We start from the raw sequence: 20,552 nt of genomic DNA, 5'->3' as shown, positions 1-20,552 counted from the left end.
AATGTTACAAAATTACAACGATGCGGCATCCTGTTACTCGTTTGTGCCGTATACCAACAATCGTATTGCTTTCTTTATGCAATTTTCCATTCAAAAATAAGGGGGAGAAAAAAGAATAAGAATGGTAGACAACCGCGAAAGTCGATCGACATTGTGATCGTCGGTTCTCCGTAATGGCGGCGAAACGGTCGAACGTGCGCGTGCTGCCATCGAGAAAATTCCAAGTCTTTGGGTGTATCCAGTAAAAAAGGGAGAAGTCGGTCTCGTGTCGGGGTTACGAGCATATTGCTTGGTAAATAGGTTCGCGGACAAAGGGTGCATTCAGTTGAATCCGATTCCGCGGCTGGCAAGCGAGAAAGGGAGTCCACGGCGGGACAATGAACGCGCGGTGTCAAAATACGAGGGCCATAAGGCTAATTTGCCGAATTTCTGCGGGGCTCATTCACGCGATACACCCTCGTGATTAGGTCGGAGTCTGGCGCGGCCCGTTGTCTCGGCCACCTCGCATTGTGACCGACTTTTTAAAACGAGACCACGAGGCTGATGACAGCCGGAGCTCCGCCGTCGGATAAAGGATCCTTGGCTTTGATTTCGCCGCGATTCGACTGCGGTTCAAACGGCCCGGATAACTTGGAGGATGGTTAATTAACGAGAACGTTGATAGCTGTGCTTGTGCCGGATGTTCGGTGGTTTTTGTAAACTCGAACGAAAGAAGTGTCGATTGTGAATGTAAGAATTACATTCGTGCGGGGACGATTAAATTGTGGAGATTTGATTAGAGGAAAAGAACTTGATACAAGCGGTGATATTTAGATAGCAAGTATTGCAAAGAGCAAAATGTAGGATTCGAATTTTACAATTCAGATCCAGATCTTGCAGAAATCTTCTGGAATCCATTTAATCCTTACCAAATTTTTTAATAGAATTTAAATCAATTTATGAAATTCAATACATACTTATTAATCTATTGCGCTTCTATTACAACTCTTGTAAATAGTTCCAAGAAACTTTTGGTAAGCGTATCAAATCTTTTGGAACAAGTACAAAATCCTGATCAATGAATATTCTCTTATTCGTATGAAACCAGTTTTAATATTTACGAACATCTTAAGAAAACGAATAATACGAACGAGAATATTATTATGTGTCTACTAATGTAGAACATATAGCGTAATTACTAAAGCGTAATTCTATTTTGTAGTATGTAAATGTAACGATTAAAAGGTTACCTGTATTGATCGAAATAACGTGTATACAGATGCTTAACGCACTATTGCCAGAATCGATTGGTATTTTCTTAAGCAGAAAAGCTGCAGAATTTTCACAGGTTGTTTGAACTATTTTTGCCTCGGTAACGGCCAGCCCCTGTATTCTGCGTTCGATTTAAACCCCTCTTTCTTTCGACGTCGACAGGGTCTTAATAAGAAGGATCGAATTTCAGGGCATGATTCGTGTTCTTGACACTTCCGTGTTTCTCCGATCATTGAGAAAGTCGATCGTTCGTAATCCTTGAGCGAAAAAATGAAGGAAAGGAATGCATACGAAGGAAAGAAAGGAAAAGGAAACGTTCAGCAAGCCCCTTGCACGTAATTGCCAGTATATTATTCTCATTGGCTCGCACGGTTTCCTCTTCCTTTAGAATTATACCAGCATTTGCCTTCACTTTCCGTCCTTCTATATTTAGATTAACTGCAATCTAATAATCCTTTGTTATCTGAAAAGACCGCGTCCTCTCGGGGCGTATTAATAACATTTATTCTCGGTACTTGACTCACCATTAAAAAGATAGAAGAACCAACTGTACAAATGGCGCGGAACGGGTCGCAAATAGAATAGGAAAGCAAAGTAGGACAATTTTAAGCGCATCGATTAAGCGACTGTTTAACCGCGATTAATATCGTTTTGGTACTTTACATAATCGTGTCTCCCCTTTTCTCTCTCTCTCTCTCTTTCGCTCTCTTTACAATTAATCAAATAACCAGAATATTCGTTTGTTTATTTTTGAGCTTGTTTGTGTGCAAACACGACTCTCCAGCATCGTTAAAAATTTTAAGTATCTAATAAATTTATTGTGAAACTTTTTGCTACTGTCTATCTTTCGATCAGATACTATGCTTTCATCAACTTTAGAGTGGATATACACGTACAAAAAGTTTGTTGCAACTATTTGTAAGAGTTATAAATAAAAATACGATAGATTAGCAATTGTAATTTAAAATCCATAGGTTATATCTCCAATATCGAATATTCCTATGCTTTCTCTATATTTTTATAATATCACGTGCTAAGTTTCTATTTTTTTTTATATATATATATATATATATTTTTACGTCGACTTATGCAAAAATTTCAAACTTTTTTATGCATTTGTTGGATAGCTGCAGCATTTTGATAGCCTACGTGTGGGTTAAATATCGAATTTTCAATTGTATTTCTTACCATGAAATCAAGAAATATATCCACATAATTTCTACAGTTTCACCATCGATTGACTTCCTGACAAAAAAGGATCCTCGATGATCTGCCTTGAAAAGAAACGCACAACAAGGCTCATTGTTCGGCAACGGGTGTGTACAAGGATCCTCTCGACAACGAGCGAACGATCCGATGCCTTCGTATCCGTCGTTGTCGTACATGGAACCGTTTAGCCTCATTGTAGAAGTGAAATCGCCTCGTGTTTGGGATGTTATTTGTAGCACATTAGTATTGTATCGCAGTACGCTGGGGTTAGACCGGGGCGTTGGAGTGTTTAAGGGTGATTACACGCAACGACAGGGGTGGCTTTATTGGAGGAGTTTCCCAGTGACGCTCATCCTTTATCCTAACACGTTTACCTTCAAATTCCAAATCCTCTCTACTTAAACAAATTCTCTACTTAAACAAAAATCTCTGTCCTATTTACATCTAAATAAATTCTGGTCTCTCAGGGATCAAATTGAATAACTCCACTTTTTATCAATTACTTAGTTTCGTGATATAAGTGCGCGATTAACATTCAATTTTCAAGGAACAAACGAATACGACATAAAATTTAGAATAGATAAATTTCAAAATAAATTCGAGAAAATGGTGTTTATATTTTTCAATTTCTGGAGTTGACCCCAGAATTTGGCTTCTGAACGGCTCGTATGTAAAACCTATATACTCAGCTTAAAACATAAAATCCACGAATTAGAAATCGATCGGAGGCAAAAAGTATTCGCGTTGGACAACGAGAAAGAAATATAGGCGATGATCGGGATGGCCGTGGGAATAGGCGGAAAATCACGTGGAAAATCAAAACGTTTAGGAAAGTCGGACCGATCAGCGAACCAGCTCGTTCCGTTTAACTAGAAACTGACCACCCTCCACCCGGTGGAATTGATTTAACTCGCACGCTGCACGAGTCACGCCGCATCGTCAATTATCCTCGAACGTATCCGCAGTGCGGGTGCATAGACGACCAGGCTGTGCGCTGGCCCTTTCTGCTCGGCACGCTTCTGCCGCGGCCTTCGACTCGAATCGAAATGAGAACGACTGTATAGAATTGAATTTGCACGACAGTTTGACAGGGCCTCGAAGGAGAAGGGGGAAATAGTATAGGACTAGAGGGTAGAGAAGGAGAGTGGTTTTCTGGGAGGGGGGGTATAAAAAGCACGCTGAATAATAGACTCCAACCCTCTCCAAACATCTCCCTTCTCTATGCATACCACGGTCACGGTGCCTTGGACCGGAATCTAGCCTTATATTCGAAACGTGTCCGCCTCCCGTCTATCCCTTTCCTGTGTCGCGCTACGTCCACGATAGAGCTTTGATAAACTTGTAATATACTCGAAGGAGAAATAAATGATATCCAACGTACCTTTCTTGCATTTCGAAACACCGGTTCGTTTTACAGTACCTGTGGTAGGGAGAATGCATTGTTTGTGTGAATCTTTCCTCAATCCCTATGCGCTTGCCGAGGTATAATTCTATTGCAAAATAGAGCTTCGTCTTTAGTTATAATTTTTGTCTAGGATATATAATTATATATTCACGTACGAGATCTAGATTATTATTGCGATAATCGTTTTAACCGCATGGCCCACGACACTTTAGAAAGTTTAAAAAATCAATGACTATTTTCGTTATTAAATATATCGACACGTGTAGATTGCTAAAGACTGATCTTCTTTATAATAATAACTTCTTCACCATTGTGCGAGGCAGTTTATTGGACGAATATAGTGAAGATAACCGCGTATCAAGCTTACGATTCGCATGAAACTGTCGTGACGTGAAATATACATATTGAGCATAGAAGGAGACGCGAGTCTGACTAGTATCCTAAATTGAAAAGTGGCGAAAAGTGATGACATTACGAGTAAAGCTGTATAAGTCATTCGTCCACAAAAAATCGAACAAACGAACGTTGGATCTTAGATCCAAATATGAGGTAAAGTTGGAAAATTTCCAAAAAGCGGCATCGATTAATTGAACTTTCGCGAGCTTCCTGCAGAGAACTATCTAGAAGACAGAAAATAGTAGAAAGTTGCAACCTAAAGAGCAAACGCGAAACCGCAGACGCGTGAAACACACGCTGACACCTCTTCGAGTTCGCAACTCCTTCGGCAAACTTAAGGCCACCATAGTAGTCGAACAATAGATGAAATCTGTTAATACCAGCACGAACGACAATGAGTTCGACGTGGCGTGAGCGGCTCTCGAATACCTTTTTACCGGCGCTAATCCGAATTCGTGGGTCGTCGGCAAGGATAAAGCGATCATCGTCCCGGAACGATGCGCTCTCGAACTTGGCGGGATGATTGGGAATAGCTGGGATAAGGAAGGGGGGATGAAAGAAATGGCAACAACCGGATGGAAAAGTGATTTTTGCCGCGATACGCGGGTCTCGACGAGCTTGTCTCGTCACCGTATAGCGATAGTGATCGACGAAAGCTGTTACGCGGCCGCCTGAATGACGTTAACGTCGATATTTCCCTGTAAACGACCACTCTGTTAGCTTCTTTTCTCCCCGAAACCGGGGACCGAGATTTTCCGGGTCCAACTGTAAAGCGCGCCAACCTAGCAAAGTGGTTTTCTGTCGAAAGTAACGGGGCTTGGCGTGAACGTGATTTCGGCCGCGTTTCGAGCGTAACCAGCGCGCGAAATGGAAGGGAAAATCGTTAACGAAAATCGTGCAACCGTTACCTCTCTGCAGCCATCGTAGTGTATTACATCTCAGTTATGTGTGCGTGTTGTTCCATCATTTCTTTTTTATCGTTGCGACACTCGGTTCTCGATAGCGAAGAATATTGTAGTTTTTTTATAGTTAAAAGCTATGTATATACTCTTTTTTATTTAATGTTTCGATTAATATCTCAGTCGATGTCTTTACCAACAAAAAAACTTTATTAACTTGCTCCGAAACAGATTTGTTTCGCTCACTAAATATTACAACGTGAATGCTACCATGGATGTTTCATGTATCTTTGCTCCTTCGAATTTCGCACGAGTGTATGGAAAGTCGCGATCTATTTATGGAAGGTAATCGTACTGTGATGCGTAAATATCGCATGTGCATCGCGTTTTTTAAAGTAATTAGAAAAGAAGCGATCGATGTCTTTTTCCATCTTCTAAAAATGTTCCCGAAAATAGGTCGCTATTCGGAGTAAAAGTTCGTTGTCGATAAAGCGTTTAAAGTTCTAGATGCTACACACGTAACGAGTAATCGAAGAAATTTTTAATTATCGACAGCTACCAAACCCGAAAAAAAGCAACTTTCTCCGTGCAGAATCCGTTGTCGTCGATGCTCTGGGAAGAGCACCCCGCGGGCAGACCGCGTTCACGCAGGCAAACGCAACGTGCAATTTTAATCTCGAAATTACTTCCATTTTATTCCAATTTTCTTGCATTTAAATCGTCTAAGCGAGTTTACCTTGGCAATATCATTGCCGAGGAGCGTCGCGCTGCATCGAGAAGGTGGTGGGTGGGTGGATGGATGGATGGATGGACGGATGGCTCGGCTGACTGGCCGAGAAAGAAGAAAGCCGAAGGATGAGGAGCGAAACGTAGAAGGTGGGCGGAGAATGATGGGTCGGAGATGGAGAAGATGGAAGTACCTACTCTAATAAATTTACGACCTAAAATGGTTAAGCCGCGTTAGCCCTGTTCTTTATATTTCCGCGAGAGAGGAACGAGAGCGATAGAGAAACACGGTAAGAAAGGATAGACGAAGCATTCCGGCCACCAACGAGCAACTCACCTTCCTTCTGCAGAGAAGGGAAGAGAGAAGGAGGGTACGATTCTTATATACACGACGGGCGTCGTTGTTCGAGGGGGTGGAGACCGAGAGAAAGATGGATATATAGCGAAACAAAGAGAGAAAACAAGACGGTGGAAGGATGAAAGACGGGAAGAAGTGGATATATAAGAGATACGAAGGGAAATTCGCTTATTTTCCCATCATTTCGACGTGGCATCTTGTCCATGGCGTTTCCTCATCTACGGAGCCAGGAAAGAAAATTGCTTCTCGTCCTCGAGAGTGGAATATCGCCCTGATGAGCCCGGGAATACCTCGATATCCGTTCCCCTCCGCCCCTTTAACATTGCTGTTTTACCAGAGTTATCCCGTTAACACGGATGCTCTCGTTCCTTCCGTATTTTTAGCCGTTTCTCTTTCGTCACGATCGTCTGCTACGACGACGACGACGACGACGACGATGACGACGGGACATTCAATTTATTCGTTATTTATTATTCGAACGCGACACTTCTCCTCGTTGCAACGAAACGGTATGTGGAAGGAGCGAAGTAGATTGAGAAAGAGAGAGAAAAGATAGTAGGGAGATGACGAGAGAATTCAGGGAGTTAAACGGGAAATTATGAAGTGGATTACACAATAAAACGAGATAGAGAGAAATGGTACGGTATCGTCTAGGTCGACGTGGGACGACGACGACGACGACGACGAGATAGGATATAGTTTGTGTGGAGACGCACGCGCATTTCCTCGTGGCCCACCGGAGACGAGCAGGATATTCGTTGCGACGGAAGTCTTGCTGGGAAATCCGATTTCAGGACCTGCAGATTCCCGCGCGAATCCGATTGGTTTATTCGTTGTATCCAAACGCGCCGATGGAAGCCGACGGTTGTGTAAACGATCGGAATTTCTCGAAAATGAAACTCGATAAGCGTTGTTCGAGAGGAACACGGTTTCGGATACTCGACGCTTCTCGCGTCTCTCGAATTCCAAAACAAATGTATCCACGTTTCTGCCTAAATTTCGTAAAAGCTACGAGCGTTACACCACTTTGCTTCAGCCCTTAGATCTTGTATTTCGATGCTTATTGAGCCAATTATTTGTTCGTACACAACGAGCACGAACGCACGAGCATGGCAACGTACGCGAACGTGACGATGCGATTTCACAGAGTAGAGCCAAAAAAAGGATGTCCATACCGATCGTTCACATCGACGTTTCCCTCTCTCCACCTCTTGGTCTCCCTCTTGAAATTTACTTTCTCCCTCGCTGCCGTACATTCGTCACGGATCAAAACGGAATAGGGGGTATCGGCGTGTCTCTGCGGCGCTGAATAATTCATAAGGCGAGAAGCCAGCAGCCGATACTTATCGCGATAGACTTTAGCGGGCTGCCAACAGCAGCCATGTTACAATAAAGAAATCAACATGGCCGACCGTCCTTTTCGTTCCCTCCTCGGGTGTCACGAGTGCCGCGTTTCTTCTCTCCTGCCCTTCTTTCGGTCCACCTTGGGATCGGTGAGAGCGCCGTCACGTCGCTCACTTTCGATTTCGCCCCGCACAGTTACCCTCGTTACTCTCTTGATGTCGAAGAAGGGTGGTCCCCGCGCGGATTCTTCTCACCCTACGAGCTCTCTTCTTACCTCCTTTTCTTGGCCCGTGCTGCCTCCAGGGGTGGACCGCCCCGCCCAGAGACATTTCTCCGCAACTCTCCTTTCCCATTTCTGAGCGAGCAAGACAGCCAACTCGAAGAAACGAATGCCACGGATAGGGTGGATGAATGAGACTAAGAAAGACGGAAGAGTAGGGTGAGAAGGTAAGATGGAGAAAGAGAGTTCTGTAAGAATAGGAATCGGAGAAAGAGGATAAGAGAGCTTTGCTAGCCACTTTTCTCGCCTGCACGGTATCGTGAATCGCCAAAGGAACTCCATTTTCTGGCTACTCTTGCTCGCGGCTTGTCTTCTCCTTTCGAAGCTCTTCGTAAAGCTCCTAACATTCGATTCTTGTAAGAAGAATTTTTCCAACTACTAACTTCACGATGAACTTGCTGCTTTTCACGTAGCTGCTCTCTGTTTCCGACGGCAAAATCGTACCATTCGAATGCATGACTTTCCGTTGAAAGTTACACGAATGGCGAATGTAACCTCGCTTCGCTATATTGCCACGAAACCGAACGTTTTCGCGATCGACTTCTCGCGAAATACGAAGGCGAAGCCGCATTTAGCGTGTAGCTCATGTATGATAAATGGTTGCGTGTTTTTATGTTTCAGGTGTGGTTTCAGAATAGGCGAGCAAAATGGCGTAGACAGGAGAAGATGGAAGCCGCGAGACTCGGCCTCAGCGAATACCATCATCCAGCCAATATGAGGTAACGTTTCAATGATTGTATACGATTTATTCTAGTATTAATTTAGATATTCCTGAGTAATATATGTATATATAAAATAATAATTAATCTAAATATTCTTCAATTCTTTTTCTTTTTTTTCTTTTTTTTTACAAAGTTTTTCAAAATAATATTTCTCTTTGCTTGAGATTTAAATCGAATGTATCGATTAAATTCCGATAGCGCTGTTGTTTATACTATACTGCAAAAATAACGAAACAGACGGGGAATATATTTTGTACGTATTTAACTTTCTGGAAGCATGACAAGCATATCTGGGTTAATGTATATATGTATAAATTCGCGAATAAACGTATCGATTGAAATATATCGTTTTCGTTGCAGAAACGTAGCTGGCCCGGCTTTGGGTCTACCGGGAGATCCTTGGCTCACTCCTCCAGGTCTATTAAGCGCTCTTCCTGGCTTTCTGGCTGCACCTCACACAGGATATCCCAGTTATCTAACGTCTCCGAGACGACTGCCGTCGCCACCAAACGTTGGAGCCGTTGGAAGCGCAGTCCCAGGTAAAATTATTATTCTAACGGTATTTTCTGAAATTGCTATAGAAACTTACTTCGGAACCTATTGAACGTTGCTGCACAGTTCTTGAGAAATTCCAAAATTTACTGTCCTAAATTCTAAGCAACGACATTCTATAACTTGAAACCGTTGATTATCGAATTCTGTATTACCAAAATCGATTCAAGATCTCAACTTCGACACTAAAATTTCCGTCTGCGATGTAAGAATTCGCGTATTCTATACTTATCATCGCATAAAGTTCCATCGATCCGCCTTCGTTTGAGACGAAAATGTGAACTCGATTTTGCTGCTGATAGTATTTATTACAATTTATAACGATATCAATCGAACGCCAGATATGAAACAAAAATGATTTTCTCGGTTGACAGGTACCCTAAGCGGAGGAATGACGAGCATAGGAAGCGGAGGTCACGTTGCAGCAGCGCCACCGAGTCCTCCAGGACACGATCCGCGCACAACGAGCATCCAGGCTCTAAGAATGCGAGCTAAGGAGCACGTCGAGAGCATTACCAAAGGATTGCAAATGGTCTGAAGTTTAACGTACGACCCAGGAAGGCAGTATGAATTTAAGTACAGGCTGGCCGTGGCCACGCTTCTAACACCGCGGGCGTGACGAGAAGCGAAACTACCGCTTTCTCTACGACTGGACCCTCTCAGAACGAAGAAACTGTCCGGTAACAGGCAGACGGATCGACAAATACGTTCCTCTCGTCCCTCTTTCTACGGTCGGTGAACGACTTCGTGAACTGGTCGTTTTTATCCCGACGTTGAAGCCGTTTTATCGGTTATCGAATACGCCGAAGAGTACAAGAGCGAATAACGTTCGCCGAGAGAAAGGGACGATTAACGCGTTCGAGTACTAATTTTCAGTGGTAATGGAGAACGAGAGGAGGGAAAGGCTAGTCTTTCTCTCGTTGGGCCAAGTTATTACCCTAGCTGATTGATAAATCAAATTTGTTATATCGTTCTTTGATACGGGACGATGGAGCCGTTCGTTCGAGTACCCTCGGCGATGACAGATAAAAAGCAGGAAGAGGAGAAGTTTGATTATCGAAAAGTATCGAGCTCGAATGTCCCGTTCCATTGGATGGTCGGTTTTTTGGTACCGTGTATGAACTAGTTCAGGATTATAGTGCAATAAACGAGAAAAGTAAAAGGTTCAGAGACTTTTCGTAGTGCGTTGCGGATGGAGAATAGCTGTAAGATGCAAAGACGATTCGTTTCAGTTAGCTCGAGAGCCACGAAGGATCCCTTCCCTTAACTTCCTGAAAGATACGAACTCAGTAAGTAATATATTAAGTATAATTTTAAACGAGGTTAAAGATCGCGAGAAACGATGTTCGAATCGAACCGTGTGGACAAAAGTTTTATTTTGCACGCGTTCGATGCACATGCGATTGACGATCTGGCACGTTCAAACGACAAATATGTATAGATTCGTGACGTAAAGATTTGGCATTGAAGCCACGAGTTACGATAAGAACGTAGACGGTACTTTCGACTGGAAATTAAATGCTCGCCAAATTTAGAACACGATTCCGAAATTTACATTTATTACGCTCGTGTTCTAAATTTAATGGTTAACAAAAATTTCGGTCGGAAGGTTATATGTGGTTTGCACACCACTACGATACATAACTTCAAGCTTCGCAGTCTCAAAGTAACAATCACCGAAAGCTATGAATCAAAAGTTGAAAATCAACCCGGTGGAAACCAGTTAATTTAAAAAGCGTCCAGTACCTAAAATCCTTTAAATTTCCATCTCAATCTTAATCATGGTGTCACGAAAACCGAAAATGTTCCTTCGAATCAGGCATTCGAAGTACGTTTCCCGGGATTACGGAATATTATTAGAACAAGACGAATCACGTGAGTGGAGTGGGAGTTGCTCGAGTCGATTCAGTGGGCGTTCAAATATGCAAAATGGCTATGTCGACGAAATGAATCGGTGCAAATCGCGAAGGGTCAGTGGCCCGTGCCAGTCGAAGCGATCGTTTCCTGGTGTAAACTGGTCTTGTATCGAAAATGCGATTAGCATAATTGTTTGATAATCATGTACCTCGGATAGAACGAGCGCGAAACGAGCGTTGACGAGACTAAAAAATATTTGCTATTTTACGAACGACACTTGCCACTCATTCGAAACGTAGATGAGAGAGACCATGAGAAATCGAGCGAAGAATAATAACTAACGCAAATAGCTCGCGTGAACGATCATTCGATTAATTATCGAATGAACGTAAAGCGTCGAGTGTCTTGTTTTTAACGAGGCGAGATTCTTCCAAAATTTGTTAGCGAGTCGCTCGATCGAAACAGATCGGGTTATTGCGGCGAACCCTCACAGACTAGATCAATATTTCTTGTAGCATAGAGATTCGAAAAGATCCGGAGTGAGGAGACGCATTTTGACATAAACAATATTCTGCAGTATTAATACGTTAAGGCGAAGAATTGTGCATATAGTTACGTAATAAACGATTACGGTATGCAGATACGATGATCTTGGAAGGGGACTGGCTAGATCTACGTTGGAATCAAGGGGCTCGATCGCCAAAAGAAACGTCAAAGTGGCTTTAGTACCAATTTTACGTTAATATATAGAAAATGAATTTGCGTGGATACAGAAACAGCTGTCTTTGAAATATTACAACTTCTACAACTCGCCCCCTATTTCCTTTATTTCGATGAAACATATAAATATCGTTTTATCCGTCAAACTACTTGATTCCAATACGAAGTGTTCACGTAACGATGATTCGTCTGCCAGTCAGCTTCCATGAAGCGGCGTCAGAAAACTAAGTAGAGGGTGAAGAGAGAACGTAGACAGTTACCCACCCCCGAATGTCTATTTGTATATATACCTGCTCGTGATGAAATAAAATTTGATGTACATATTTAATCATACCACACGTTTGTTTGAACAGACGTTTCCTCCCCATTGGCTCGACGAGAGCAGGAAAACCACGGAGCATCGAGGAAATTCGCTTGGGTCACGATGAAATTGCACGTTTTTGCGAGAACCCTTGATGAAATGTCCTTTTTCCCTACTGTCTGTATCGGCTCCTTTTTTTCGAGCGCATCGATCGACCGGTTTCGTCCCGTTCTCCTTTTTCTGCGCCTCCTCTAAGGGACTCGTCCCTCTGATCGATCGTTTCGTTCGATGGACACGCGTTAATAACGCACAAAGAAAAAAGGCGGGACGATTTTCAGAGAGGAGGGGAAAGGGAGGAAAGAGGAGCCACGGATTTTTAATTGTTCCGCGCGCGGCCGCGCGTATTTGTTAAAGAATTAGCATTTCAAAGAACGATTTCAATTAAGGCTTAATTAATTTCGCGGAGAATGCCGGGACAAGTTGGCGCCGCGCGCCTCATTGTTCGTCTTACTTTCGACTTAATTGAAATCGAAGAACCGCCCTGGTGAATTCTAGCAGCTGAAACGTTTTCGTGAAAGAGTATAAAAACTAATCGAGAGAATTATTAAAAATCACTGTACGAATGTTTCGATTGGTATAGTTAGCAATGGGTGTTGACAGTTGAACGCATATAGAAAAACAGCATTTCGTTTCGCTGATCAAAACGCTTCGGACTTGGAAGTCGATCGAGTAATATCTTTCTGTCCAACAGAAACCGCAAATTTATAAGGAGATTAAATTATCGAAAATTTAACAAAGAAAAAAATTCCAACATAAATCTCTGAAAACAGCGGTAAATTGCTATTTGACGTCTCCAATTAATAAACTAACGAAACCAAGTCCACTCTGGCCACCTAAAAATCGAAAGCGTGATCTCGACAGTATTCTCAAACCACCAGCGGGGTAAAATCATAATCGAAAAACGCGTCTACCACCCCGTAACTCATCTATCGTGCACAGGGGCTACAAAGGATCAAGCCGCTTCTACAAAAACAAAAAGAGCGAAAAATATAATAGAAAACAAAAAAGTGAAAGCGGAAAATCTGAAAAACTGCATAAATCAGCGGGAGGCGCGAGGTGGTGAGACGCGGCTCTGGCTGGTTACCTTTTTCGAGGGTGACTGGGGAAAAAAGCGAGGGCGGGCGCGGTGACGGGGCGTGAAAGGATTCGACGTTAACAGCACCAACAACGCCGGCTCGCTGAAACAATGGTGCTGAATGGTCCCTGAACGATTAGGTATTCCAATCGTCGCGTTAGGGGTCGCTGTGAAGTGCGGCAGCAGGGAGAGAGAGAGAGGGAGAGAGAGAGAGAGAGAGAGAGAGAGAGAGAAAGAGTGAAAGAGAGAGGGCGGCTGGAAAGGGGACGGCGGTAAGAGGGTGGCAGAACTCGCCCAATAAAATGGTAATTCCTGTTTGCAGAAGTTAACCATGCGAGCGAGCCTGGAGATTCGAGTCCATGCGTACTCCCTAACTCCAAAGACTAATAATACTCTCGGGGCCGAGAAGTGAGCTACCGACAGTGATATAGTTGTACGGAAGAAACCCCGTGAAATCGCGTACGTCCGCGCGATCTTGAATCTCTTTTCGGGATCTTTCGTTGGAAATTTCAAAGTGTGTGTGTATCACGCGGATGAAAAATTAGGGGATGTGACACGGTGGAAAAATTAAGGAATGAATTGAGAGAGAGGGCAAACAGAGACTTTAGATTGAAAAGACAAGATAGGGGGAAATAGTATTTTCAGTTCCTTCTGTTTTTCAGGCAGAGACAATGGACAGACAGATAACAATTATGATTACAATACGTTATTTTCTTAACTTGCTCGACTACATTGAGTATTCGTTTAGAAAATGTAACAGTTTGAAAAAATGAATTAAAATCAATGTCGTAAATTCTTGCACAGTTATTTACGACTAAACAATATTAGTGAATAATGTAAATGATATAAATATTAATGACAAGATACGAGTTCTAGAATTTTGTAAATAATTTTCTAAAATTTATAAAATTACTTCTAAAATTTGATTTGTTTACTACGCGACTTGTTGTTTTTATGTGATTAGTCACTACTAATATTTAAATTATAGCTTGTGACTTGAGTATTTCGCTAATAGCATTACTTCGATTATGCAAAGATGTTTTAACGACTCATCAGTGAATCATCAATAATTGTTTATGTAAGTAGAACAAGTTAAACGTGTCAGCCACTTGCCGTCTCATAATAATGACACTAGAATTAGAGTCCCCGTTTAGAAGACAAATTTTGCCAGAAGTTCATGAAGAACTATTTGTTTTTTGATTGCATCGTAACCAAGAAACCTGCGTGGTAATTGATTTATCTTGGAGGTCATCGGTCGGTAATACGTATATATCGTGTTAAGAGACATCGTCGAGATTGGAGGCGGCAGTCTCTACGGCAATCTTTTAAGGGCTGAAATTGGCACGGAAATCGTGGCTTTATTAAATTTGTTTAGGGACAGGTAAGGGGATGGGTTGGAGGGGTTAGGTGAGTCAGTTGAAAGAGCGAGCTGGCGAAGAGGACCTAGATTCTGGGCGAACCGTCCTCGTCTGTCTAATATTGCTCGATGCCTAGCCTGCCTAACCTTATTGCCTCGACAAAGTAAAGAACCGACAAGGGACTCGAATAAGACCAGTTTAGGGCCAAGCAGATCAATGAAACACCAAACCAACGGGGCGGAATGCTCAAACAGTCCCGAAGACAATTCGGTGGCTACGATGGAAATGGATACCAAGCCTTCGAGAATGTTGGGCTACCATTACACGTCGTCCTGAGTTTAGCTCGGAGCTTGCAGATCTGATTTTCTAAAATGTCGTTTGTCACGATCGTTTGCCAGCGACTAGAGCAAATTATAATTGAGATAGAATTATTATCGAGATTATGATCGAAGCGGAACAAGTGAGATTTAACATATATGTCTAATGTTTGATAATAAAGATAATGTTGGAAAAGTGCAGAGTCGGATTTTCCATCTCTAAAACGCGAGAAATGAATTCTAAACTTCGGTATTTTCGATAAATATCCTCCCTCTCCCCTCTCCCGCCACCCGCGGCATTTGTGAAGGCAGACAAGAAGAAAGAAGCGGAGCAGTAGCTAAGAAACACGGGCGGAGAGGTGAGGAAGGTTTCAGCTCGTCGTTTCGGGGCCGCGACCATTTAGCGTTATTAATTAGAGCCAAAGTCATTCTAAGTTGGCAAGTACATAAGCCGAAATAATATTTGCACGAGCGTTCATTAGACGTGGCAGAGGACACGAGATGGCGCCGCAAACGGGTTGGATTCTCATTAAAATAACCTTGCCTTTCCTTTTCGCCGCCCTCCCCTCCCCAGCTCGTCCTTGTGCGCGGCGGCAGCCTACCTCGCTCGTGGCACCGACCAAAAAGAGAGCGACAGAGACGCCGGAGAAACAAAAAGAAGAACAGAAGCGGAAAGAATAAAACGACAGAAGGAGGGGATGAACAAAGTGAACGAGCCAGCCACCCGTCTACCCCTTCCTCGTTTCTCCGCTGTCTTTCTCTGTGTCTCCACTTTTCCTCCGTTTTCCCTTCTCATCGTTATTTAGCGAAACGAAGACAGCGCAGGAAAGAGAAAGAACAGAGGTTGGAAGGGGCGAACGAGCGGCTGAAGTGGGGAGAATGAGTTACGGGGTAGTTTGGCTACCACTAGGTAACTTAAATGAAAGTCGCGGTTACCCCCTTAACGCGAAAATACGCTCAGGGAAAATTTCGTTTTTTCACCCTGATTAATGTAATACCCGACGTTGTTGCTGCCGCTGCTGGCCACGCTAATTGGTCATTCTCTCGCTCACCTTTGATTTTCCTGCTGCTTCTAGCTTCGCCACCACCTGCGGCTGAACACAACCTAACGTGTACATCGTCGTCGCGTTCGTTCGTTCCATGTTGTGCCTCCTCTTCGCGCTCCGTCGCGAGAGACTGAAAATAAATTTTCCTCGCATGGCGGATTAAAAAGGTAGTGGCGCGCGAATCTGCGTCCGAAGGAACCGTATTGCGGGCTGAGTTTTCGCGGAAATTTCCCATGCAGAACTGTGCGCGAGAAAGTTCAGACGAGTGTCGCAAACGGCGCGACGGAGAAGAGGCAGCTTTATCAGCTTTCAATTTAAACGAGGATGACTTTCAGCTACCACGTCGTTTACGAACGTTACACGTGCCGTTTCCTATCGTCCTTCTTATTTTGCTTTTCTTCTAGTATCGATCGTGTTTCATTCTTTTGGAATCGAAAAAGTCCTTTGCTAAATCGAACAAGTACAAAGCAATAGCAAACGAAAGCGTAGATTAATCGTGACACTCGCAAATTAAATTGAACGGATTGCCTTTCTGAAAATTTCTACGTTTTAGTATCGGAATGGGTACGTGATTAGAGATAAATTTCCTCTGAATCTGACGCAGATTCAATCACTTCGGCTATTCAGAAGTCAAACTGATCAACTCCATTTCCTGAAAACTTCTCGATTTTAATATCAATAATACAAGATTACGGATAAATTGTTCTTTAAACTCTATGGAATTGATGTTCAAAGTCTCTGTAATCAAACTAATTGATTTGATATTTTGAACCTATCCTAATTTGACTACCAGAACTACCAGTTTAACTCGTAGTGTCAAATTGATGAACCAATATTTAATCGGACGAAATAAAAAAAAAAAAAAATAAACTATCTCAGAGTGGACTGGATGAAACGGCTTGAAGAACGAGGATATCTTGTTTCTACCAAAATCGAAAACTTCCATCCGCTGGCGGATGAACGAAACGGGAATCGAGCGGTAATAAAATAAATAAATATCGACGCGAACGTTCTAATTTGCGCGAACGGATGTAATCCCGTGGATAAACGCGGCTCGTTCGCTGAGTATATCGCGACGTGGGAATAAAAACGGTGGATCCGTTTGTTCATGCTTCGTTGCAGCAAAAATTTTGCACGCCGCTTTTTCCATACGCCGTTGTTGCATCGACAGGATCCAAACGAACGGAAAATATATTTTTCGTTCGCGCGCTACCATTATAAATGTAATCCACTTGCCCGCCATTCGACGGCAATCAAAATCTACATTTCCAGCGAATTTATCATTATAATACTACCGAATGATAATCCGTTAAAAGGTTGTCGCTGCGCGCGGCTGCGAGCTCTCGTCGGCGTAATTTTTCCGCTGCACACCATCGTACAACGCACACGCGTCCACATGGTATCGTAGTCTGTTAGTCGACACCACCGCTGCTGGCTCTTCAATTTCGTTGCTCGTCGAACGTCATAAATTGCGACGTAGCATAATAAAAGGATAATAAAGTCCGCGGAGACAACGTCGCATCGGCGCTTTAATTAAACAATTTCGCCAGGTGGATGGCCGTTGGTAATTGGAAAAAAGTCCGCGGAACCGGGTATCGGTATCGAAGGGCGACTTCCGGCCACGGATCACGGCCATTGGGCAGGGGTTTGGTCGCGAGCACACCGGAGAGGTTGGGTGACGGAGAATGTGCACCAACGAAAGGGGGAGGGAGGAAGGGAATTGGTGGTGGTATAGTGGGTGGATAGAGGTGGGTGTGGTGGGTGGTGGGTGGGGTGTGGGGTCGGTGGAGAAGTTCCGAAATGAGTACCCGTGCAAATACGCCAGGATTGTTTCTGCCGCTAATTGCTCGGTTTTTTGCAGGGGCTCGGCCAACAATCGATTTGCATTTCAAAGGTAGTCCGGCATAAAAATAAAATGCGCCCCGTTAAAAGTTGACTGGCGGCGGCGAGCGGCGTTGTGTGCGTGCCCGATACGTGTATCTTCCACGATTCTACGTATATTCACGCACACCGGCGGCCCAGGCCGCTTGCGAACGACAAATTGTATAAAACTCGTGCCGGATTAAAGCCGTCGATGGAACAACGTCGATTCGCGCTTTTTCCGCTTGCCTAGCGCCGATTCGGCTGAACCGCCTACGATTATATCCGCGAATATAATGTTTCTCCTCGAGTATCCACGCATCCTCTGCTCGAGATTCGTTTCCGGATAACGGAATAATAAACGGTCGACCGTCTTGAGATCGGTTGCTTCGTCAAAAGAGACTCGGCAGGCCGTTCTCGACAAATCTCTTTCGCGAAATCGGAGTTTAATCGAAATTCGAATATATCGAGTTGTCAGAAATAGTCGTGGCAAATGGTCGAACAAACATTGTAAGTATTTAGAACGAACGAATATTTAAATATTCTTCAATCGATATATTTTTAAATGGTAAATGGCAAAAGGAATACGTATCGAGTTAAGTGATGAGTTTTATAACGTGGAGATTCGAAGGGATAGATGAGAAGGACGGTCAGGATGAGACTTGAAATGGCAATCCCCGCAGAACGAATATTTCGTTTCCTACGTCGCAGGGTGGCCGTTCAGTATTTGATTTTACGCAGTACGCGTCGGGTGGTTTCCACGAACGTTAATTATCACTGACCAGCTACAGTCCCATTACATTCCAATCGACCCCTTAATCAACGCATGATTGGTGTACTAATTGATTGCTACTCCGTAATTATAACGGTGCACTGACAGACACCGGTATCGAAACCTCCAAGCATCGAGAAGCGGATGCTTGCAACTGTTGTACAATGCAACTGATTATTGGTACAAAGTGTACGGTTTCTGTGAAACAACTGCTGTCTGTTTCGTCGAAGCTGGAAATAAAAAATGCGACTTTTTGGCGGGAAATAAATTAAAGATAAATAGGTTAAAAAATAAGTTAAAGATACATTATTTTAAGCAAACTGACTGCTGTCTTTTAATTCAGATTATATAGATATATATGGTGCAAAGGGAAACGTAGAAGGAAAAAGGTAAAAATGACAGACATGGAGGGAGTAACTCGAGCTTCATCCCCTTCTTTTTCAAAGACCAAGAGCCAGGTGCTGACGCATAGCAGCGGAAACTCGAACGAACTGTTTCGTTTGTCGAAGGATCGATAGAACGTCGGCAAAATTTTACCGCTGTCGGTAGCATTGTACTAGCGTTGGATAATACAGAATATGCTGCTTGTCGGTGAAAGTTTCATCGATAAAAGAGTCGTCGATAAAAAATAAACTATGTATGTAGGTACTTTTGAATTTGCGAATAAAACACGTTCAAAATGTTCTTCGATCTTTATCAACTTGTAGTTGATGTCGCACAATTTCAGCGATAATTCAACATAAAACGGAAATAACTATGGATAAACCGATTAAATTACGAATAAGATAAACAACCTTCTCCGTAAACGAGTTACAAGGACATTAAAACGCATTAGTCGCGAAAATTCCGCGTTGCCGCATATTCATTATTACATCAAACGTCCATGCCTCCAATTATTTGAAATTATCCGTATAGAAATTAATCCTATTGACACGCGGGTAGTTCCGATCCCACTCGTTAAAACGGTTCTAATGAAACGCCTCCCATTCTCCCTCTCCACATCCACCATAATCGCGCTGTTTACAATTAGTAACATTAATTCGCCATGATTTCCAGTCCCGTATACGTGAGAGAGGCTCGGGAATTTGTATAGAATTTCATTAAGCCAACGGTTAGCCACTCATCGAACCGTAGAACGTAACCGGTGGTCGGATTTGTACCAATTATTAGAAAATGTATATACAAGCGGCTTTGCGCGATCCACGTTCCGTTTGGCAAATATTTGATGGCTCTCCATTGGACACCTCCAACAGTCCGAATACCTTGCATAGGTATTCGCTGATATTTCTATCTCGAATAAATTGAATCAGGCTGTACGTGCTACGCGCTACTTAAAAAAATTCCTCCGATATCATGTTTTTGTCCGTCGTTTATTCATTATTTATCTACCAAGGGACTGTCCGATTTCTACGTCGAAAAGCAAGATTAACGATGTCATGTTTTTCATAAATAAAAGCTTTTGATGGGAAACAGAGTGACGGTAAATGAAAAGAGATTGTATCTTCGATGTTTCGTCATATTCATCTTCCTTCGTACCAACTACGATTGCGTGAAACCAGCAGGAATCGGTTCAATAGCTACCGCAATTCCGTAACGCCATGACTAGGCTCATCGATATCCTTGGCTCTTACCAGACGAATCGAACGAAGTCTCTTTGGACGACGAACGATCGACGTAAGGGCACGTTCGTCACGGGTGGACCGCTGCACGCAACACAGACGCGAAGCGAGCAGAGCCTGCAATTCGAAGTTTTTAATAGAGATTTGCACCGCCCGGCCGGTCCAAAGAGGTCGGTATAATCCAATAGGGCCCCATTGTCTGCCCGTTCTCCGGACATAACCAACCCTCCCTCCCTCCCTCCTTCCCTCTTTGCCGCTCCTTCCTTTTCTATCTATCTTGCTCTCATCCCGCTCGGTTCTCCGCTCTACACCACCATATCCATAAAACACGAGCACAAAGACGTGTTCCCATGTATATGGATGCGACACTGCACTGGGAAGCAATGCATATTCAAAATCCAGCCGCGGGCGGCTTGCCAGGGCAA

The 20,552-nt window shown here is 43.3% G+C and overlaps 1 protein-coding gene across 1 annotated transcript in view; it reads left to right on the top strand.

The window, feature by feature from the left end:
- LOC138182662 (retinal homeobox protein Rx1) overlaps positions 1-12,035 on the top strand; it is a 45,379-nt gene extending 33,344 nt beyond the window's left edge. Inside the window, exons 3-5 of the mRNA XM_069118691.1 lie at positions 8,490-8,587; positions 8,951-9,129; positions 9,517-12,035. Coding sequence (XP_068974792.1) covers positions 8,490-8,587; positions 8,951-9,129; positions 9,517-9,680 — 441 coding nt within the window. The 3' untranslated portion in view covers positions 9,681-12,035. The remainder of the gene's footprint in view (positions 1-8,489; positions 8,588-8,950; positions 9,130-9,516) is intronic.
- The last annotated feature ends 8,517 nt before the right edge of the window (positions 12,036-20,552 follow it).

The sequence above is a fragment of the Bombus flavifrons genome, chromosome 8 (assembly GCF_040668555.2).
Source record: "Bombus flavifrons isolate JBK064 chromosome 8, iyBomFlav1_principal, whole genome shotgun sequence".
NCBI lineage: Eukaryota > Metazoa > Arthropoda > Insecta > Hymenoptera > Apidae > Bombus > Bombus flavifrons.
This window is presented reverse-complemented; position numbering and strand designations above follow the sequence as displayed.